Genomic DNA, 23,148 nt, shown 5'->3' with positions numbered 1-23,148 from the left:
CTGAGCAGGGGAAGTCCAGAAAAAGTCAAGGTAGGAGCACCTCCAGATGTGCAGGGAAGAGCAGCCCAGGAGACTGGTGCAGATGGCTTACTTTGTCCCCCTCGGGGGACAGGGAGTTGCTGAGCAACAGTTGTGTTTCTCAGCCACCCTCTCTGGTCCCATCAGGCTGTGCTCCCCAGCACAGCAATGGAGAAGATGCTGGCTGGCAGGTGTAGAAGGATGGAAGGAGAGAAGATGGCAGCAGACAGTGGGTCTGGTTTCCACAGTGCTCGTGCAGATGAAAGCAAAGCACGGTGCCTCTCAGTGCCAACCTGAGAAATTCCCTCTTGTCTTCTTGCACTTCTCGCTGTGCAGTCTCCCCACAATGGGCTCCCCACACTCAGCTGCACCACCACTCACACCTCCCTGCAGCCTCTGCTTTTCTTCCAGCCCCAGGTCCTCCTCAGCTACTTTTCCTGCACCCCCTTCTGCTTACAGTCCCACAAGCTTCTATGTGCCCCTTTGTTTGTCACAAAAAGCAGCTAGAGCAGAGCAAACAGAGTTACTCTGTCAATAAATGGGTGACTCCTGACCCAGGGCTGAGCTCCAGCCACTGACATCAACCTGGGGTTGAGCTCATTTGGGCCAGGGCTCACTTGGGCTCATTTTGGCAGCTGGGCAAGGATAGTAATTTTCAGCTCTGCCACTGGATCGGGTTAGTCTGGGACTGCATGAAGACCAAAAGCCATTGCTGTAGTTGCCTCATGGTGGATTCTAGTAAATAAACATTTAATATAGATAGAAAGCTGTAGTGTTTGACTGGGAATGCTTTCAGAACTGCTCAAGAGATTTAAGACCTGATTTCACTTTTTAAAATTGCTTTGAACCAGAATTCCCACAGATAATGAGGGACTAGCTGCATCTTCAGGCACATATATATTAATATATAGCTTTTCTGAGTTTATATTGTGAGGGCTTGCCATGCCGGGTCAGAACCCATCTGAGGGTATTTCTCACTGCCAAAGATATTACTTTTTTGAATTAAATTTTCCTGGAAAGAAGAACCTTGCTTTGCTGGTGTTTTCAGCAGAACAAAAAATGTAGAATCTCAATCTGATCTATCTAAGCAAGCATACCACATCTGTCACCACAGGCTTTTGAATCAACCAAGGACCCATACCCTTGATCAGATCTGACTTCAGAGGAATTTTTTTTACTGCAAGCACCCCTTGCTTTCTGTTTCTCCACAGTGAAAAAAAAAGGAAGAGATGTGGGAGGAGGCTGAGAGTGATATCTATTTATGAACAAGGTATCTTGGAAGGGAGATGAGAGATGTGACAGCTATCTCTGCTGTCTCTAGGCTCAAGATAAAGAGAGGACTCGTGCCTGTGGCTGTTAGCTTGATAGTTTCCACACCAACATTTTCCACACAGTGCTGTTGTTCAGCTTTGGTTTGCCTCTGGTACTGATGGAGTTGGTCATAGCATGTTTCTGGGGGTTCACAAACCTCACACTGTGCTCTCATGGGCTCAAGAGGCCACTGCTCCCCGTGTGACATTTCCAAAAAGCTGTTGGGCACCAGCAGCAAAAGGTCCCCAGATCCCCGAGCGTGTTATGACTCTGGTGCTCACAACCTGTGTTACTCACACAGGAGAGCACATGATCTCTGCTTCCTGGAAGAAAGGTCCGGTTATCTCCAGATCTGATGCTGAGCACTTCCTGCCGCAGTGTGTCACACATTCACACCCAGCATGGCTGTGAAAGCAGCGCTAGCAGCTCGCCAGCTCCAAAGCTGTCAACATTTTCACAAAAAGGAGGGGGGTGGAAAAATACTGAGCCAGCAGGACAGTCCTCAGGAGCTTGCAGCAGGATTACCTCTAACTCTGCTTGCTTTTTTAGGTGTCTGAGTCTCTCGGGGCAGGGAGTAGGAAGGAGAGCTAAAGGTTTATTAGTCCGAGCAAAACTTTACCTAGTTCCCTATTTAGAAAGGCTGTTAATCATTTCCCCCCACTCCAAAGGATAAAAAAAACACTGCAGATTACTTAATATTTTGTTTACTTACAAAGAAGCAAACCTGGATTTTTGTACTCATCTTAGCAGCAAGATATACTCAGGAAGAGTAGAGATACATTGTTTGGTCATGCAGAGAGAAAATTAGAAAGGAGAAAGTCCAGCTAGAACTCAATCTAGCCACTGTCATCAAAAATAACAAATACATTATAAAAAGAGGGTCAAGGACAATTTCCATTCTTTATTTGATGTGGCAGGGGAATACTGACACCAAGGATGAGGCTGAGCTACTTAATGCCATCTTTGCCTAAGTCTTTAACAGGAAGAGCAGATATCCTCAGAGGACCCACCCCAGTGAGCTAGAAGAGAAAGACAGGGAGCAGAATAAACCCCCATAATCCAGGAGGAAGTAGTTAGTAACCAGTTACTGACCAGCTTAGACACTCCCAGGTCTGTGGGGCTGGATGGGATCCACCCAAGGGCACTGAGAAAGATGGCAGAAGAGCTCACCAGGCTGCTTTCCATCATTAATCAGCAGTGCTGGCTGACCAGGGAGGTCCCAGGTGACTGAAGGTTAGCCAGTGTGACACCCCTTTACAAAAAGGGCTGGAAGGAGGATCTGGAGCACTACAGCCCTTGGTGCCAGGAAAGGTCATGAAACAATTCACCTTGAGTGCCACCACGTGGCAGGCACAGAACAATGAAGGAATCAAGCCCAGCCAGCATGGATTTAGGAAAGGAAGTCCTGCTTGAGCAGCCTGATCTTCTATGACAGGATGACCCACTTAGTGGATAAGGGAAAGGCTGTGGATATTGTCAATCTTTAGTAAAACCTTTTACATTATCTACCATAGCACTCTTCTGGAGAACCTGGCAGCCCATGGCGTGGATGAGAGTACTCTTTGTTGGGTAAAACACTGGCTGGGTGGTGGAGCCCAAAGAGTTGTGATTGGAGTTAAATCCAGTTGGCAGACAGTTCCCCAGGCTCAGTTTTGGGGCTCAGTTCAAGTTGGACATCAGGAAAAATTTCTTCACTGAAAGAGTGGTTAAAGATTGGAATAGGCTCCCCAGGGAAGTGATGGAGTCACCATCTTTGGAAATGTTCAGAAAACAATTAGACATGGCAATTTGCAATGTAGTTTGGTGGGCATGGTAGTATCCAGTCCAAAGTTGGACTAGATAATCTTGGAGGCCTTTTCCAACCTTAATGATTCTGTGAAGGAAAACAGAAAATCTTAAGAAGGTCTACATGGGGATAGTGCAACTGGGGTCCTTGGCCCGTGTAAGATAGCAAACTGCCCATCAGAGGCAAGGGAGTCAGTGTCTCTTTTCAAAGTCCATCTGGGAAGATTCTCAAAGTACAGGAAACAGCTGGGAAAGACTTGTGCTTCCTTATCTGGGAAGCTGTGGGCTCTTCTTTACCTGTTTCCTCCTGCACACAAGGGAGCAGTCCATGTCTTGAGACAGAAGGTGAAGAAACTGATGAGAGGAGGGGAATTCCCAAAGCCCTCCTAGCTACAAGCAGACTCAGCACCCCTGAGCAGCTCTTTTGAGGTGAAGTCCAAGCCAGTGGGTGACTCTGTGCCTGGGACTCATAATGACATTCAGGATGCGTAATGGAAGGTCAGGTGACAGTGTAGGAGCAGGAATCTCAATGCTTGGACAGAGATAGGAAAGAATTAGTTCTAGTTAACACTCACAGCTGTGAGTACTAACAAGTACTAACAAGTTCAATATCCTTGAGCTTTTCGGTATAAAATTTCTAAGAATAGTTTTTAAGAGATAAGAAGAACTCTTAGCACATGGCTAGTATTGTCCCACTGGTGAAAAGTCAAAAAATACAGCAAGGAAGTGGAGAGATGGTACAAATGGTGAATGCAGGGATTGATGTCACCAGAACTTGTCTTCCTCTGCATTGTCACTTTTCCTCTGTGGCTTTTTCTTATCAGGGCATGCAGAGGAAGAAGAAAAACAAAGTCTGTGCTATCCCCATTCTTTGCAAGTGGATTGGGGTTTTCTTTTCAGTAAAGGTGCTGATTCGTGGGTTAGTTTTCTGGGCTCACTCGCCACATCTTTGCCGCTAATTAGGCAATGGTTGGTTTCCCTTGAGCAATGGAAGGAATGGGCAGCGCCGTTGTGATGTTTTCCACTAATACAGGATGTGGGATGAGCTATTCTGCAATCAGCTCATCGTAGTCAAGTAACTGTAGTTTGCCAGCAAGGCAGAGAGGCTTTCGATTTCATGAAAAATATTGTAGCAAGAATGGGAAACTGTGTGAGTTCTTTTTACTGCCACCATCAGAGCTGGAGGAAAGAAAGAGAAGGAGGGGATTTCCCCAGTATTTTTGACCCAATAATGGGGATTTCTTTCTTGCACTGTGCTGCTTAGACAGCTGACACAGTTGTGGCTCTGAGCCGACCTTAGACACTCTAAGGCTTAGACTTTAAAGTCTAAAGCTGGGCCAAGTAGTTTAGAATGTAATCTCTGGTTACAACCTGAAGTGGGACATCACAGAAAAAATTCACATCTTTGGTCAATCAGGAGGAGATGTCTTCATCCATATTATCAACCCTAGCACTGACTGGCAGTGCTATTTTTCCCTGTAAAATACCTGATATCCACATCCTCAGGCATTTCTCCCTCCTGTTAGAGGTTTTTAGGCCAGCATGAGGCAAATGGACCAAATGTCTGCTCAGCCTCATAGCTGTGAGGCTGATTTTTACACCAAAATGCAGAGCATGGAAGTGCTGGCACAGTCTCCTACTGGGAGCTGGGAAGGAAAACATGATCTGGTGAGGTTTGGGATGTCACTTGAGCAGTGTGAGGAGTTTCTATGGCATGGAAGCCAGTAATAACAGAAAAACAGGTTCATTTATGACAGTGAGACCTTGATGGCCTGTGTTTTCCAGCCTCATTAGCGAGCAGTTCCCATGGGACTGATACTGAAGTCACATTCATGTCTTAAAGAGAGAAACTGCCCATCCAGCCTCCCCTGCAGAGGTGGCCTTTCCCACCTGTGGGTCTCCTCCAGGCAGATCCTACACAGAGCAATGGCTGTACTGGCTCTGGAGGTCCCTCAGAGAAAGGTAGGCACCAGTGTTTGGGACCTGGCTGGGGAAGGCTGTTTTGCATGGATCCTCGTCCTGTCTTTGCCTTAGAGGTGGAGGCTGGGAGAAGGAAGGGGCAGCATTTGCTGCTGGTGTGCAGGGGTCACTTGGAGGGTCTCCTTTCCCTCTCCCCTCCATTACACTGGCAGTGCCACTGTCCTGCATGTCCAAGGGGTCAGGAATGTCAGTGTCCAGCTGGCTCACAGGCCCAACAGGTTGTGAAACTTCTTTGTCCATCACCTTCTCCTCCTGTTCTGGATCCAGTGTTGGTGAGACGCCTTCACTCGACTGGAGAGCCCCAGGAGCAGCCATGGCCTGCTGGGCTTCACCTTCTGTCTCTTCCCTGAAGGAGCTGCTTTGGAAGCCCTGGGTTGCCTCCATACAGTGAAAGAAGTTGCTGGGTGACACATTCATGTCCTCTGCCAGCGTGCACAGGTCTGGGGAGGGCAGAGCCTGGTAACACTCACCATCCCTGCTGCTGCTGCCCTCCTGGGCAAAAGGCTCGTAGGTGAAGTAGACCTGGCAGGGCTCGATCTCAAAGGAGTTGGAAAGGTGGAAGAAGAAGTAGCCTTGGTTGGTGAAGCAGCTGGATCCAGAGTGCACGCTGGTTTCTACTGGAGGATCAGGGGTCAGGGTTCCCTTGGAAAGCAGAAACTGGGACTCCTGGTCATTCTTCTGCATCACCTCGAGCACGGAGATCTCGGGGATGGTGCTGTTCACGCAGAAGGAAGATGTGGAGAATGGGGAGGAGAGCCATTTCTGATGGGGAAGAAACACAAGAGAGAGACTGTGACATCCAAAGTACAGCACTCAGAGAGGAACCAAAGGTTTCTTCTACTGAGTAACCACAGCAACCAAGTGACCTGTTCTCTGCCCAAGCAAGAGTCACTAGAAGTGGTGGGGAGGGAAATTCCCATTCATGATGTCTCATCTGCAGGATTTTCAGAGAGAGTATGTCATTCTGCCACTTTAAGATCAAGAGTGGATCTTGTCAGCCTATGTTTTGAGATTTCTGGGGCAGGGAATTAAAGATGGGAAATTAAAGCAAAAAAAAAAAAAGGGAAAAAAAGGTAGGACAAAGCCTTAAAAGACCATAAGATGAAGTGAAGCATGAAAAACAGTACTGAGATGCATCTCCTGCAATCTATTCCTCAGTGCTGAACAAGCTTCTGGTACATCTACATGGCCATATGCAGATTTCTAGTCTAAAGTGCTCTTCCAGGCCCCTTGTGCCTAATTTTCACATTCATCATGAGCAACATCCTGCAGTGCATCATTATCCTTAAAAATAAACTGGTTTTGATGACACCCAAATCCATTGCCTTTATGGCTTGTAAAGCAAATTTTTCAAGTTCTTTCTGCACTGATAAAGTGTCTTCAGCGCCTGCTGCACACCCCCATCCCCCTACTGTGTGCTCTTTCCCTGCAGTTTAAGCTTTCTAACCTTTCAAACCTTGGGTTTTTTCAAAGCTTGGCTGTCTCTGGACCCTCTGCAGTTTGTTTCCATCCTTCTTGAAGCAAGATGCCCCTTGGGATCACCTCCCACATCTTGCATCTGACGCTCCCTTTAATACTGCACAGAATGGTAAATTGTCTCCTCACAGCTGCCCATGCTGACAGAGAGCCTAGGGGAAGGGAAATAGTGGAGTGGGGGAAGTGGGGAAAGAGATGAGAATGCAAGAAATAGCTAAGTGCTATCCAGTGTGATGGCAATGCACATCAGGAGCAGAGGAGAGCCTCGCAGCTAGGAGGAGGGGATCACAGCAGGAAACCTGGGGAAGAGCTGGGCAGCCTAGGGCAGGCAGGGAGGCACTGAATTGGGAGGGAAAGGGATATTGAGATACCAAACTCCCTCCTGCAGGTCCCTTGTTTTCTCTCAGGCTGCCCACTACGGGAGCAGGGTGCTGTGCTTTGCGTGGTTTGCTGTTTCTCGGTTCTGCAATTAGCGATGCCTCAGCTGAGTGCATGGTTTTGGAAGGTCAGAAAATAGAACTTCAGCAGAGAACCCGGCAGCTGGTGCTACAGGCACATGTGTGTGCATGTGTAGGTCTGTCTGTCCTGGGAATGTGCAGCTGGACGTTCCTTTCCCTCATTTCTCCCTCCTGTGGTTCCATCCCCAGTCCAATACCTGGATGTCACCTCCGTGAACCGAAACGAGTGGGGGAAAAAACTTCTCCGGGTCTGGGATGTGGATCTTCAGGATCTTCTTAAACCTTGAGGGAGGAGAATGAGAAGGACCAATGAAGCAGGGCCTGATCCTGACCACTGTCACTGTGCTGGGTGTGTATTGCAATTCACAGGTACTGTCCTGGCTTGGGGGAGAGGTTAAATAAGATTGAGCCTGAGGACTGTCCGTGCTCTTGAGTGGTCTGAGATGCACTAGCTCAGCATGGGGAGGTATAGAGGTGAGACAGTTAAACCTGGCATTGGAAAATACACTTCCCTAAGCCTTTTCCCTGGGGAAGGACAACCCCTGGTGTTATTGGTTTCCTCCCTGCCTTGCCTGGTCACCTTAACCTCTCCACCTGCCCCTTAAGTCCTGATGACAAGCTGAGCAGCTCCACCTTGTTTCCAAGCTCCAGCTGCTGGGAGCTGCCCCTTTTTTTGTTTTGCTGCCACCACAATGACTCAGGACCGCGTGGCCTGAGCAGGATCATCCCTGGGAAAGCTCTGCCATGGCTCTCTGCCCTCTTAGCAAGATGCTACATGGTCTAGCTGGGGCACACTGGCCCTGCAAGCCATCTGAGTGAGTATGCCTTGCATTGGTCCAGAGGTATCTCCTTCCCTGGAACCATCCTGAGGCAGCATGAAGTGATCTAATCTGCTCCTCAGTTCCTCAGAATGGTTAGATCATCCTTTCATCCCTTTGGTGAAGATTTGCTGTAGGATGTTCTAAGGAAAAACCCTCCTGACCTCTGGAGGCAATCAATGTACTCTCTTGAAGCATCAGAACTTGCTAGTTCTTGCATATAAACTACCTTACATCATTGCAGATGCTATTTTTATTCATGCATGTCTAATCCTTCCTTGCATCTTACCTCAGCATTATTCTGCATTCAATTCCCCTAGGTTAATTATACTTTGTGGAGAAAGGAGGCCTTTTTAACTCTCTCTGTGCTGCACAGCTAGCACTCCCTCACCTTTGTGTTAGACTCAGGGTAAAACTGTGACCAGTGACTTTCTCAGTGTCCACCTTCCTTCAAAATGTCCTCTGTCTTTTCTTACAGAGAAACCATCCAGCCTCTGCTGCTTCATCAGTGAGAATATTCCTCCCTACTCTATGTCATCAACATCAGCACCCTGCTTCTTTACCCCTGACCTGAGATGAGAAACCTGTGCCTGTTTCTAACCTCACCAAGCTGACAGGTCACTGTCCCTGTTACTGCATGGGGTAACCTTGTGAGACACCCTCAGCCCTGAATAAAAGCAGTGTCTGGGTAGAAACACTGCAAAGAGGTTTTAAAGCATCATTTAGGTTTTATCAGCGTGTGAGGACTGCACAGAGCAGGGAGAACAAGAATTGTATTCCTCACCCAGGAGTTTTTCCTGCAGAACAATGTCACCTCATCCTGCCTGAGCTCTTGCTGGAATGTTTAAATGAGAAGGCAGTGGTACCCAGGCTTGCTCTGTCCTCACTACAGGGAGAGTGCTCAACCCAGTGACCTGCTTTTGAAGAGGCAATTTTGATGCATCCCTGCCAGGAAACACCACTCTAACCCTTGGGCAACAGATGTGCAGAGGCAGCTGTTCTAAATTTAGCCAGGGCATGGCACCAGGGCATGGCACCAGGTCACAGGGGTGTGGCACAATATGACAAAGCTGGTGAAACCGCATCATCTTGGGTGGTGTTATTTGTCCCCAGGCAAATATCAGTCTCAGAAGGCTGAGCTAGAAACCATATTTTAAAGCTGTCTCTATCCTGAGTAATACCAGGTGAAAAATAATCTGAGTTTTGAGAATACACACAACATACAGGAGAGGAACAGAGGTGTAAGCTTGATTCTCAATTACCATTTCAGGGTCCGTAAGTTGATAAGGAAGGCAGTCCCGATGATCACGAAGATGAAAGTGCTCACTATGAGAACTGGCAGGACTGGCTGGGATGTTCCTGGAAGATGAGAAAGAATGAGGAAATGACTGAAAGTTTAACCAGGATTCTGCAGCTAGAAGCTGCAGCCCTTTCATGGCTGTTCAATGGGATCAAAGTAGGCCTTTGCTATAATTTTATATACTATTATAATATTATATAGAATTATAATATACAGCTTAGAGTATCCATGAGTTCTGCTGTGTTGTGTAGGATGCCTTTGAGCTGATACAGGTTTCAGAGTCTAAGCATTGCTTAAGAGATAATTTGTGCTGAACAGCTTGAACTCCCTGTTCATAACAGCACCACAGCTAGGGGTTGCCTCAGATGAGGTGGCACAGTCTGCTAGTTGAAGTGTCCACCAATGTTTCATTGCAAAGGAAAACAGGGACTCCTAAAAACAGCTAAAGTGGGGTTGGAGGCTTGAAACAGCATTAAGGGTCCGTGGGGGAGAGGGAGTCATGGGGTTCAGAGGTGTCTGAGAAGGCAAGAGGAGAAGGAGGGAGAAGACTGGGGATCAAGGGACTGGCTTCTTACTTTGGAGAAGAGTAGGAAAGCATTAGGAGACTGGGAAGGTTACAGCTTTACATCATATTTTAGTACTTGGATTGTAGGCTTAGGACAAAGAGACTGGGTTCCCACATTGCCAGGGCTGCCAGCACTCCTCAGGCTTGTTTGGCATCATCTCAAACTTTTCCTAATCTGTCTCATTCACACGTATCTCCCCAGTGCACCTCTGCTTGGTCCTGCTATTCTGGTGCCTGTTCCCTCTGCCTGCCCCTCATCTCCTGCCATCCCTCGTGTCCCTTGCTCTGGTCATGCAGAGAATCTCTGGAGTGGTTATGAGAGAACAGAGAGAAATGAAAGACGGAGGAGACATTTTTAGCACATTCTTTCTTTCCCTGTCCTTGAGATGCTACTCAGATCACTCTGTCTCCTCTGCCTCTGGTACCCTGGTTATCTTTGGGTCTTGGTTGCTATGGCAACTGGTTGCGGCTGTATCCTATTCACTGACATCACACACTGTCAAAATTTGATCGCCACAGCAACACGGTGCCCTTTCTAAACATAGCTCCTCTGTTTATACCAACACCAGGAACAACAGGGAGGGATTGAGTAGGGGCAGGATGGGGGCAACATGAGAAGGAATAACCTCTACCTGCTTATTTTTTGGAAAAAAAATGACAGAGGCCACAGCCAGTCCCTCACTGAAGGGCACTATCCTTCAAGGCTGGAAATTCATGCAGTGATGCAAGTCTCAGCAGACGTTTTTTTGAAAGGGTCTTAACATGCATGTAAGTCAGTAAGTCTCTCCCAGTTTCCACGAGACTTTCCTTCCCAGGCTCAGGTGTTCTTCAGCTCAGGAGCTGAGAGCTCTGTTTCCCTGCATTTCACTGATCAATAACTCCACTCAACTGGGCCATTTTAGGAAGCTGGATGAATTCTCCTAAGTCACATTAACATCTGGGAATATGCCAGCCCCAGCCACTGCTTCTGCTGGTCACACATCTGGCCTTCCTGCTCTGGGGAAGCAGTCCCTGATTTATTCCTTGTGGATTTTGCCTGGCTTCTGGAAGTCTGAGGGGCTTTTCTGGTGTCAGGGGGTCTTTGCCCTTAAGCTGTGACACCGAGATGATCTCACCTAACTGACCAGGAGGTACAGTTTTCAACCTTCCTATTGCTCTTTGGTCAACGCAATCCTCCCTACACATCTTCCTTCAGCTTCTCCCCCTGTTTTGGCTATCCTTGTTTGCCCTGAGTCCCCATTTTCCCCTCCAGGTCAGCCTACCTGACTGATCCTCATGGTCAGGGTGTGTTCTCCACAGGACAGGCTTGCTCCAGTCACTCCACGTGCCTTTGTAGGTGCTTCTGGCACTTGGCCTGGCACGGACAGCTGCCTCGTATTTCCAGTTGGGTGAGAGTCTCTCAAACTTTGCCCACATCTGGTCCTGTTCAATGGGCAACTTCGTGGCCTCCTGGGAGTAGGGAGAATTTAGAACATCATCAACACACTGGTTTTCAGCTTCACATATCCATATTTTCCAGGGTCCTCAGAGAAGACCTGTCTCAAGTCCTTACACCTTTTGCACAGCCTGTTCACCCTGAAGGAAAATTCTTCTTTGCTTTGCTTTTTCCATCCCTTTCAGGTCTGTCCTGGAACTGTCTGAATTTTTTTTGTGACAGCACTATGCAAAATAGGATCCCCATCTGCCTCCTTGTCATCACCAAACACTGGCAGCAGGTGACACAGATAAAAGAGTGGGGACTCTCATCCTCTCTCCAGCGTCACCAAAACCAGTTCCATCCTGAGAGGAGGCTCAGGAGCAAGTCCTGGGTGACATAAACAAGACCAGGACTTCTATGTTTCCAGTTTCCCTGTCTGTACTCACCTCCCAGGATTGGCTCACATGTCGGTACCGCACTTGGTACTCCCGATTCCCTTCCAGGTAGTGAGAGGAAACATTCAGGCTCCATGTTAGGTTGGAGGTATTTTCAGTTATGTTAACCAGCTGAAGGTTTCCTGGAGGTCTCAGCTTTACTGGAAAGAGAGAACAAGCAGGGCTGATACCCCCAAACTCTGTTGATATGAGGACTGCACAGGACACCTCCTTGAGACAGGTAAACTCACACATATAGCAAAACAATGTCCCAAGCAGATGTTTTTCTTCTGAATTAGTGAGCTGAATCCTTTCAGCAAAGACTGATTCATGCCAAAGCTGACTTAAAGAAGGGTGGAAGCACGTAATTTGGGTGGCAGGGGGTGTTGCATAGGGGTGGATTGAGGAAGCAAAATTGGCTATCCTCTCGCAGGAAAGCTTCAGAGGCTGGAAGACAGATGAATACTCACTGTTTGCAAATGGACTGAAGTTTTTGATTTGCACAGGTGTTGTGGTTTTATTCCCTCCAATGTGGCAATGGACAGACAAGTCAAGACGGTCTGAAATGGTGAAGCACTGAATCTGCAAGGAAAATTAACCACTAGTGACAATGAAACCTCATGAACTGGCACTCAGATTTCTAAGCACTGCCTATGCATAAGACTTTTAGGAATATTCAACGATAAATATGGAAGATATCTGTGGTGGAAAGTCATAAATCTCAGCGGTGAGTGAGGAACCAAAAATTTATGTTTCATGGGGTTGAATTTTTTTTTTGTCCATTGGCATGAAGGGCACGAAATATTGTGATACACTAGTTTCCTGGGATTCCTCTATGTGCTGACTAAGCAGAAAAAGTTACTTTCTATGACTGAGTTTTATTAAGAAATTTCATTTTTACTAAAACATTTTAAGTTCCCTGGAAAGACTGGAACTGCATTAGTATTAAATGTAACACTTGAAATGCAATGATGCTGAAGGCTACATACATCATAGAGTACTGAATAAGCAACAGCAAAATTAGCTTGATTAGAAAGAAAAGATTTTGGAGCTATGTACCAACCCTGCAATTTGTCTTTGCACATGATATGCAAATGTAGGAAAGCTTGTCTGTCATTAGAACTGGCTGTGACTTTATCAATAAAAATATTAGCTCAAATTTGGGTGGGTGTTTTCTAAAAGCATGGGGACTGCAGTGACTCTGGATATGACTGAAGGAAGTACATAATGAATCTAAAATAAGACTGATTTAAATAAAGAATAATAGAAGATTTTCATCATCATTAGCTCCAGCGATGTGTTGCTGTTGCATCTTGAATTAGACACATCTAACCTCACTTACAGCAGTAAATGATCTGCAAAATGGTATTGACCTTTTCCAGGAAAATGAGACCAAGAGGTGACCTCAGAGCTGGTGGTGATGCCCACCCCTCCTCAGAGCAAGTGATTAGGGCCAAACCCAGGTAATTGAGACAAGGGACCTTGCATGGGATCTGTCTCTTCTGTGTGTGTCAGGACAGCTGGTCCAGCTCACAATGAAGCCAATCCCTGCTGCAGGGGAACCCACAGGAGCCATGTGTGTCTACAGCAAACACCAAACCCAATCCCAGAACCAGACTCTGGGATTAGCTGTGGGTTTTTTATGCTGCTCCTGGATGTCACCCTGTTTGTACACCCAAAATGCGTATATAAATCCTTTCCACCTTGTCATTAGCCACGACATTCCAGACAAATTACTCACATTAATGTTCTGGTTGAAGGTCTTGTTGCATCTCCTCAGTCCTCTCATATGCTCTACCTTGGGTAGTTTGCAGTATTTGATTCTTTCAGTATACTCCAGTGAGCTGGGAAGGCTGTTTTGTAGTTAGTCAAATATTATGTAACACTAAAGGGCTTTCAAAGCATTTTACATCCTATTGTATTTGCTGAACAGGTTACAGCAAAGATTCAACCCTACTTTCTCTCCCCATTGTATCACTCAGACAAATTTTACATGCTGGCACATGGAGAGTCAATGCACCCCACTTACTTCAAGGCAAAGATAATAGTAGATTTCCAGTCTCAAAGACTTCACAAAACCCTCTTCCTGTTGATATCAGAGGGCATGCAGAGCCCAGACTGCCCCAGCTGAGCTATGGCTATGGCATGGGGGGTGACAGGATGGAGAGCATCTGTGGGGATGCAGTTTGGGATGCAGCTGGGGAAGTGTCTGACTGAAGTGCCTGTTCCAGCTGTAAGGACACATCAGGCCTGGGACTTGCTGACCATGGGGAGAGGTTTTTCCTACAGCCCTGGTCAAACAAACCCAGCCCCGACTCCAGCTGCAGTCTCTGTGATTCACAGCTATGGAGCAACACAAATATTTTAGCTTTCCATGTCTGTGCACCAGCCCCAGGATGTATTTGCCAATCCAACCCCGTTGGAGGTGTCACTATGACAGCCACAAGTAACACACCCAATGCCAGAATCACATTGAGCTTCTCCTTGTGCCAGGCACCCTGGGCACTCCTGGGGAAGGCTGGAAGTCTCTTGGCTGCTGTGTCCTGTTTGGAGATTACAGAGACTCAGCCAGCCCCGGTGCAAACTGCCCAAACACCTCCCCTCTGCCTGGAGGCACATGGGAGAGGAAAACATCATGAACTGGAAGAGGTGAAAGAGCCAGGGGAGAGAAGGAGGACAATATTTTTCTTCATTCATTGTTGCTCAGGGTGCAACATCTCAGCTCACCCTGGCAGTCACCAAATGGTCTCTGTATAACTTCAATTCCACCCTTCTCCAGCCCCATCTCTACACAACCTCATTTTCCATTGACAGTGCCTTTCAGTCCCGAGGGTGGCTGCCAAGGAAGAGGGATTTTTTGGAAAATGGAGTTCAGATAGAGCCATGGAGCTGGAAGATGAGTTGTACTGGACAGTTTGGGACTGTCAGATGGCAAACCCTGAGCAGCATCTCAGCCCATGTGGAGTTAGAGACAGAGCTCAAGACAAAACACCTCAGCTCTGTGACTCCACTACACCTGGCCTGGGAAGTAGGAACCTACATTTTTAAGTGACATTGTTTTTCCTCAGCCTCTCCAGTCACCCACCTGTCACAAAAGCCTTTCTTGGATAAAATCTCCAGCTGGCATGGTGCTTCAAGCAGGTCCCTGCCCGGGTCCCAGTCGCAGAAGAGAGCTGCCCGGGAATCATACCAACAAGTTAGGCTGGAGGCACCTGGCAGCAGAGAAGAGATGGACAGCAAAGTGGCTTAATTAGCAATGATGCTTGGCATTAATCATCACCCTGGACAACTCTGCCCCATCCCAAACTACAGACTGACTCCTCTGCTGGACCAGCCCAAGTAAGAAAGGCAGAGCCACTCATTTCTCTCTATCCTTGGAGGCTGCTGTGCTCATAAGAGACCTGTAATATTGCAACCTCCTCTGGCTGTATGTTACAACACAAACATGGCTCGTGGCACACACACTGCCCTGGCTGACTCCCCTCCCTGCTCACACAGCTGGCACTGGTGAAAGGAATTGCTTCTTACCTTGTGCTGAGTCTGATGCCCATGAGGGAGGCATGAGGCTGAACAGGCAGAGGTGAAACAGAAGCAGCAGCGAGGGCTTCATCAGTGCTGGTGACACACTGAAAGAGAGAAGACACCCCCACAACACAGCTCAGCAGTGGAACTTAGGAAGATGCCAAGATGTCATCTCACTGGAGGTATCCACCGTCCTAGGATGCAGCGCCAGTCTTCCAGGTTCAGAAATCCCTTCAACTCCAGAGTCTGCACTTTTCCCTCAGCACCTCACTGTTCTCCTGCCTTGGGTGCTTCTGCTCAGCAGAAGCTATTCCCAGGGCAGCACAGAGAGGCTGTTTGCAGGAGTCATGTCTCCTGAGAACGCATGAGTGAGTGAGTGAGTGAGTGAGCACACAGCAGTTGTCTCAGGCTGCTTGCTGACTCAGGTAGAGAGTGCTGCCTGGGCTGTGCGCAGCTTGTGCTTTGAAGAGCTTCTTTTTTGGTAAACCCTTGGGCTGAAATTACTAGGTGCTTGCTGAGTAAGAGGGTCTCTGGATGCAACTGACAGAAGTTAGTTCCAGAGCTTATGGCTTGGGAGGCAGATTTGGAACAGCGTGTTTGGGGCAGGTGGGGGAATCAGGGAGAAGGGAGTGTTTATCAGGTTCTAGAAAGCCATATACCATATAAAAGTATATGGTATAGAAAGTAATTTACCATATAAAAAAAACAAAGACATAGTTGTGCACAAACTATGCACCATCCCCTCCAAGTAGACCTTTGCTCTGCCTTGGAAGGAGTCATGATTTTAGGCACATTGGAAAATTTGGGCTGTGTGATTAGGAGATTCTGCCGCAGCCCTCATCCAGCCCAGGCACCCAGGGAGCCTCTTTGTCTTACAAAGCTTCTACAGTCATGTTCCACATTAGACAGACTGGCCTTACAGTCTTCTCATCCAAGCCTCTCTCTCTCTCCCCATCCACCTGGATACCTTGAGATCTGACTTTCCCTCAGGAGAAGGGACCACCCTCACCTCTCACCATCCCTGGAGCTCAGGCAGACCTGAGCAAAACACAATGAGAGCCCCACTGGACCTTGCTGGGACTGCCAGAGCAGCAGGAAGAAAAGGTTTATGAAGGGCAGGCATGAACTTAATACCAATTCCCGTCATGATAAAAGATTAGGTTCAGAGGAAGAAAAACATGATGACAACACATTAGCAGACAGGGGAGAGAAAGAGAGAAAGCGGGTGGCGTGGTTGTGAGATATGGGGTAAGATTTGAGAGGATTGTGGAGAGACAGAGAGATAAATATGCTCTCAGCCCTTCCCAACGGCAAGATTCAGTTTGTCAGATTGAAACTCCTTCTAAGATACTTTCAGATCAGCCACCCCCATGTGGGAGAGAGCTGGCATTGCCCCCATTACCTTCCAGCTCCAGTTACTGAGTGATCCAGATGAAGGGAATCCCTGGGGTCGTGAGGCTGGATGGCAGCAGGAGCTGAATGTCAAACAGTGAGGGGAAGGGGAAAAGGGAGAGAGATGAAGGCAGATATCCTGGCTCAGTGCATGTCCACGAGAGAAGAGGTGCCTCCAGCCCAGCAGTTCTGCTCCAAAGCTGTTTCTCTCATATGTGCATGTTCTCTCTGTCTTCTCCCTCTCACCTGTGCACAGGAAGCTGCTGCTCTGCTTGCCTTGTCAGAGTGAGACAAGGCCCTGAAGTATCGAAAAGGCTAGCGAGGCCAAGAATAAAAAGCCCCAAACCACGTTCTACTTCCTGCTGATAAAGCAATAGGTGCAGAAACAGGGTTAGAGGGGTCAGGTGTTAGCACTGCTCAGGCACACTGGGACCAGTTTCAAACCATGGCTGGGAGGCAAAAGAGGGAGTGAAAAGGACCTGTCCTCTTGGGACATTGGCAAGACCCAAAACTTCCTCTTTCAGACACCCAAACAGATCACTCACATTTCTCTCAGGGTCCACACAAGTTTACAGATCACTTTGAAACTGGGAGCAGGCATCTGTCTACAGTAGAACTACCATGGACCACTTTGTGGAAAATAACTGGAATTGTGGAGCAACACCAGAATGAAACCAGGCATCAGTGCCCCAGTTTCAGAGGACCCATCCTGGGTTGGAGTGGGAGTGGAACCAGGTCAGTGCTGAGTGTGAACAAGTTGGAGGCACACCCTCACACTTTCAGATGGTGTGACACCACGAGAACACCCATCCCACTGCCTCCCTGCCCAGCCACACACCCCATTCTCTCCACAGAAGGAAGAACCACCCCCTCTGACCTGAGCCTTGCAGCTAGTCCAGCCAGGCAATGCAGTAGCTGCAGTGCCTGTTTGGCATGGCTTGTCCATTCAATGGGCCAGACACAGATAATATTGCCACCTTTTTTCAAAGCTTCCCATGCCCTTGCCTTTACAGACAAGTAGCCCATTTCTTTGCCTTCAAACCCCAAGCCAAGGCAGATGAACAAATGCAGCTCCACAGCCTGATGGTTGCCCAGTTCACAGATAGACACGGACATGCATACGTGTCCCCACACCCCTCTCCTTTTTCCAGACACGAATTCAATTCTCTGAAATGCAGCACATCACGTTTCCTGTCTGGTCTGGGCTGCCAACGATGGCTATTGGTGTGAGGCCACATGGTGAGAATCTCCTCTTACATGCACAGTGGTGTCCACACTCTGTGCTCCTCACCTTTCTCTCCTAGAGCAGCTCAAGGCCCAAGCTCAGGTCTGGCAAGAAGGTTTTGCTGGCCAAAAGTTGCCAGAGGCTAATCACAAGTCTCCAGGCAGGTCCTGTTTGAAGACCCTACAAACCTGGAGGATGGGACCTAGCTTAACAACAAAGGGATCTTGGATTCAGGTAGTGGGAAAAGGGTGTAGGAGGAAGATGAGTTCTTAATCACGCAAAGAAAGGGTTTCCTCCAAGAGACATGATAATGGTGTTATGTCCAGACCCCATCTGGCTCATATAAATTATGCTTGCTGTCAGCACAGTTTTTGAACCTGATTGCCCAAGATGTTGTGCTACTGAGAATGCAGCATTTTTATCTCCTTTACACTGATGTTGTTAGGAATTGTGCCATTTGTAATGTGAGAAGCCAAACAAAACCACATCGTCAGCAGCACAGGCGAGGTGTTCTTGTCTTTACCTTCCTGTCCCCATAATGGTGGCTGAGATGGGTGAGCTCTGCAGTCAGCATTGTTGTTCAGTGTTGAAATGTCAGGTAAAAGTGTGATGATGGAGGTTTGGTTAAAGGTGTTGTTTGGGCCAGATTGGTGTTTCAGGAGCAGCACAAGTTTTAAAAATACTCAAGACCGAGGCATGTGCTTACACACAAGATTTTTCCCCTCACACTGCTTTCATGAGAGAAGAGCAGCGCTGCTGAAACTGCTCATTTTCAGTTGCATGTCCACTGAGAGTCTCTGCAAAATGGCAAAGGTGAACAGGGGAATAGAGACAGAGAAGAAGCATGAAGGGCAAAAGCATTGTGTGGCGTCAAAATACCCCAGGATTCATCAGCTCATCGTGTTCCTTAGGCTGGGGACATCCCTTGCTGGGGACATCCCTTCTCTTTGCTGGCTTGCAGTGGGATCAGAATGCCAGGCTAACTGGGATGCCTTGCAAACCACCCAAATCACCAGGGGTGAGCTCAGTGGATCCATCTCAGTGTCCTGTCCTCGTGGCCCTCTGGAGTGGAGCGGTGCTAAGAGTGCAGAACCAGCAGGAGGTGAAGGGATGAGGGCAGAGATGCCCTGATGGCCACTAAAGTTCACTCCCTGACAGGATACACTGTGAAGATCTCTAGACGCTCTGTAAGTTATTTCTGGTACTTTCCAAATAATGTTATTTTAACTCTAACCTTTTCATTGAATTTCCTGCCAATCGCATACGTGCGCTTCTCAAAACTACCCTGTTGTTCTACATCTGCAGTTATTTTCCCCTTAAATTGTGGTTCTACTCCGAAAAATGTCTGTAAAAATGGCCTTGTGGGAAACCACTGTTCTGTGTATAAGTGAGGTCTTTATTGAATTTGTGCACATTACAGGCCTAAAAGAGCCTTTACTTTGTAACAAAATGGTAAACCTGGGCTGACCTGAGGGAGGATTTTTGCCTCCTTCTCCATCGCCCCTAGGGATATTGCTGCTCCAGGCTAAATGCTGCTTTCAGGTTAATCTCCATCACTGTGTTTAAGTGGAGAGGCATTTAAGCAGTGGAGTTTAAGATCTGGAATCAGGTACCACAACAGAGTAAAAATGCTGGGCAGCAAGTACTAAGCCTTCCCATAGAGCAGATGATATTACTGCATTTCTTGCCTTCCAAATTCTTCCCTACAGAGTGTCCAGATAGACATGCCTGATAAAAGCAGTAGGCATCAAATATACACATGAATACACACAATATCCAAAAGTAGGGACTCCCTAGCCCTGTAGGCTATAGAAGAGCATGGCCAAAACTGGTAGGAAGCTGAGGCATTCACAGGCACTCTCACTCGAGGCAAGTGTGGGGACACAGGTGGGAGGCAATTGAGGAGGTGTTCACTTTCACTCCTTGACAGTGATGGTCACAGGCCCAGAGAACTGGGGAAACAGGGGTGGGAGGGAGAGCATGCTGCTTTCAAGCAGTTTCACTCTTAGCCTGGCTGGCTGTGAACACACTACAGTGAGCAGGAGCACGGGACAGTCACAAGATGCCCCTGCTGGGGACCTGAGCCCTATCTCCACATTGTGTTTGGGTTGAGCTAGGCAGTGTCAGCACTTTGGTCAGAGGGGCTGGAGCCCAGCAGCAGAGCCAAGCTTTAAAAGAGCTCCTAAGAGTGGAAGCCTGTCTGCCTGATGAGTGCTTGTGGTGCCACAAGGGTGCTCAGACCCAGAGTCCCTCCCTAGAGACACTCAAGGAAGACCTGAGCTGTCACCCTGGGCCTGGCACTCTGTTTCTGTTCCTTAGGCTCAGCAACATGAAAGAAGGCCAGGGTCTACACCCTTGTCTGAGCCTGGACATGTTCTCTGAGGCACAGCAGGCATCATCTGAGGCACAGCTGTGTGGCAAGTGATCTCTGCCAGCTTAATCATGGTGCCTGTGTACGCAGATGGTCTCATTCTGGCACAGCTGTGATGGAAAACTCAGCAGTGTGAGCTGGAAGGAAGGTGACATACCCGTGGGACTATCAGCACATGTGTACAGCTCTCACATCCTCTCTGAGTCTCAATTTCCACAGCAGAGAAAGAGACGTAAAGGACACCTTCCCATCCTCTTCAAAAACAGGTTCACAGAGCAGGCTCTGGGTCCTGCATCACACCCAGGTGTCCACTGCCCAGGTGATTATTGACTTACAGTATTAAAACATGGCTCTGCAAGTCTCTGAGGGCTCTCCTGGCACTGAATGCTAGATGCATGGCTAGCATACCTACAGAGCTTGCTCACAGACCTGCATTGAAGAGGGATTGCCTGTGCAAGTGATATGTTCTACAGGAAGGCAGCACTGGCCTCAGAGAGCAGCCTTACACCAAATCTATACCCAAGCAAGGGAATGAGCTGAATGCTGCCTGATTTGCTATTCAGCATCAGTGACTGCTCTTGTCCTTGAGGGAAATCATTACCTTATTACCTGGGCAGTCTTGGAGAGATAAAGCCCTCCTCTGTTTTTCAGCCTGTCAATGTGTTACATCTCTCTCTATTTAAAGTTAGAGGGTACAAATACTTGACAAGCCTAATATGAAGCAATGATGGCTTCCAGACCTAATAAATTGAGAAGAATTTAGGGATTTATTGTACATTCAAAATTGCTTGAAGGCAAGACATGATACTCTAAGGAGATTCTTGAGAATAAACCCTCAGGTATTTTGATTATCAAGGCTTGCTTCCAGTTTAATCACATTTCCCTTCCTTCTCTAGAGGAAAAAATCATTACAGCCACCACCCCCATTCTGCTTAGAGCTCTCCTTGCTCCTCTGTTTCCTTCATCTCTTTCCCTGAGCGGTTTCTAGAAAGGGAGTTAATTAGATTGTTGATTTTGATTTAAAATGTGGCTGATGATGTCATGCTTATCCAAAGGCCAACCCCCTACTCCCCCTCCAGCCCTTCTGGGGGTTACTGATTTGTGACTGCGGCAATTATTAACTTTCATGTCATTAAAATGCCTGAACAGAAATTACTTGTTTGGAGGCAGCTTCCTGTCTCCTTACAGCTCGCTGCTCAGGAATTGCATTTCTGTTTCTCCCCTGGGCTCAGCCAGAGGAGCTATTTTTCCTCTGCTCTGTGATTTCCAGGTTCATCTCTCCTCACATTTGCCCTCTAACGTTGCTGCTGCCCACCTTGGGAGGCAGAAGCTCTGATGAGACAGGCTGGGTGCCTGGGTGTAAGGAATGGAAGGAATGGAAGGGTGGTGTTCAGGTCCCCCACCTGACCCAAGGACCTGAGGGCACGTCACTCCCTCAAGGGATGTACGACTACCGTGAAACAGCTCAGCCCAAAGGACTCCTCAGCCCTCCTGGGAGTGCACCTCTGCCAGAGTTTCAGCTCAGGGATTGCTTTTTTGAGGACTTTTCCTCCTGTGGAGCCCTCCTCTGAGATGAGCTGCCTGTAGCAGAGAGGCTCTGCAGCTTGGTGAGGCTTTTGGGGATGGCTGCATCAACTGAAAATTCTAATTTCTGGCTCCAGGTAGGCGAGGCTGCATGTTAGTGGGAGCTACTACCCAGATCCTGGTGAGCATTGCAAGACCATCACTTGGAGGAAAAACAAGCACTGTGGACACTACTGTTTTCCTCACTGTGGTCTCCAAGGAGCCTGTAGAGAGATGCAACACAGAGCTCTGTACATGTGGAACCTGTCAGGTTCGTTGCCCAAACACAAAGGCCAAGCTGCAGCTCACCCCATCTGCTCCATAGGCTGCACCCCTGTTTGGGACATGGGATGTGGAAGTCTCAGGAAAAGTGGGACTTGGTTCCTTGAGACAAAGACACACAGAGTTACACGTTCCTCCTCTTCTCTTCCTGACTGACATGCATGGGCAGGGGGGAAATGTCATTTTGAGTATCGCCATTCCCTGTTGCTCCAGTACCTCCCACCTGAGAGGCAGCAAAGGGCACAGAGCATTGCAGCAGCTCATAGTTTCATCCTCCCTCTCCCTGCAGCTCCACCAGGGCTATTTTAGGCAGGTGTTGTGCTCCAAAGCCAGGAGCAGGCTGCAGGAAGGTCCGTGGGGTCACTGCCCTCTGCTCACACCTGTGCACACATTGGTGCACACAAACACACACAGAGCACAGTTCAGGCCCACAGGGGAGCCATGGAGGACATCAGGCACTTGGCTCCACTGGAATGCTTACCCTGGGAGCAGGCCAAGGACAGCAAGTGTCTGCAGGCACCACAGTCCCTTCTCTTAGCCACGGTCTAACTTAGGTGAAGCTTTAATTCTGGTAGGAAATGTGTACTTGTTGCATTTTTGTTTCAATGACAAGGATGTCACTACATTTCTCCAGTGCTGACCTTCTGTGCACCACAAGAGAAAAGATCCCCCCCTTTCTTGCTACTGTCCCCACCCTCTTTGCATTCTCCTCCATCAGAGATGCTCATCATTCGGAGGGAAGGTGGCCAATAAAAAAGACTGCTCAGGGATTGTTTTCCTTTTGGTCTTGGAAATGATGCTGGCAGGCTGGTGCAGCATCTCTCTCTCCTTCTCCCCTCCCCTCTGCCTCAGCCCCCGTGGTGGGGGAGGGAAGAGCGTGGGCGGTGGAAGGAGTTGTGGTCCCCAGATGTGTGAATTGCTGCCGAGTAGAAATAGCGCACCGCGGTCAGACAGAGAGCAGCTCAGCCCAGAGCCATCGCTTTGGGCTTGCGCCACTGACCTTTTCCTCTCGCCCTTCTCAGTCCTCACCTGACCCCCCACTGCTCCCCCTGCACTTTGCACTTCCAGAGCTCTTTGCACTGTGCTTTGAAATGGTGAGGAGGACTGGCACGGGAATGTACAGGAGGAGGGGGGAGTGAAAAACAAAAAAAGACCTGCAGCAAAGAGAAGGCTGTGCATTTGTCCTCTCTCCATTCCCACCATGCTCAGGTTGCCATCCTGCAGGACAAGA

The 23,148-nt window shown here is 48.2% G+C and overlaps 1 protein-coding gene across 2 annotated transcripts; it reads right to left on the bottom strand.

Moving 5' to 3' along the window:
• Nucleotides 1-39: 39 nt before the first annotated feature.
• On the bottom strand, nt 40-16,804 carry IL2RB (interleukin 2 receptor subunit beta). 2 transcript variants are annotated; one of them, XM_085048843.1, is made up of 10 exons: nt 16,487-16,804; nt 15,091-15,188; nt 14,648-14,774; nt 13,304-13,406; nt 12,033-12,144; nt 11,575-11,723; nt 10,974-11,160; nt 9,109-9,205; nt 7,226-7,310; nt 40-5,856 (listed from the first exon to the last, which is right to left on the bottom strand). In XM_085048843.1, exons 2-10 carry the CDS (start codon nt 15,170-15,172, stop codon nt 5,029-5,031), a joined length of 1,770 nt encoding a protein of 589 aa, XP_084904969.1. In that variant the 5' UTR covers nt 15,173-15,188; nt 16,487-16,804; the 3' UTR covers nt 40-5,028. The 2 variants fall into 2 exon arrangements, with proteins under 2 accessions (XP_084904969.1, XP_084904968.1); XM_085048842.1 differs by having other exon boundaries at nt 13,304-13,415; nt 16,487-16,801.
• Between the last annotated feature and the right edge of the window lie 6,344 nt (nt 16,805-23,148).

The sequence above is a fragment of the Lichenostomus cassidix genome, chromosome 1Aa (genome assembly GCF_008360975.1).
Source record: "Lichenostomus cassidix isolate B80296 chromosome 1Aa, HeHo_3.0, whole genome shotgun sequence".
In the NCBI taxonomy this organism is placed as follows: Eukaryota; Metazoa; Chordata; class Aves; order Passeriformes; family Meliphagidae; genus Lichenostomus; species Lichenostomus cassidix.
Note: the sequence above shows the minus strand (reverse complement) of the source record. Positions and strands in the feature narration are given on the sequence as shown.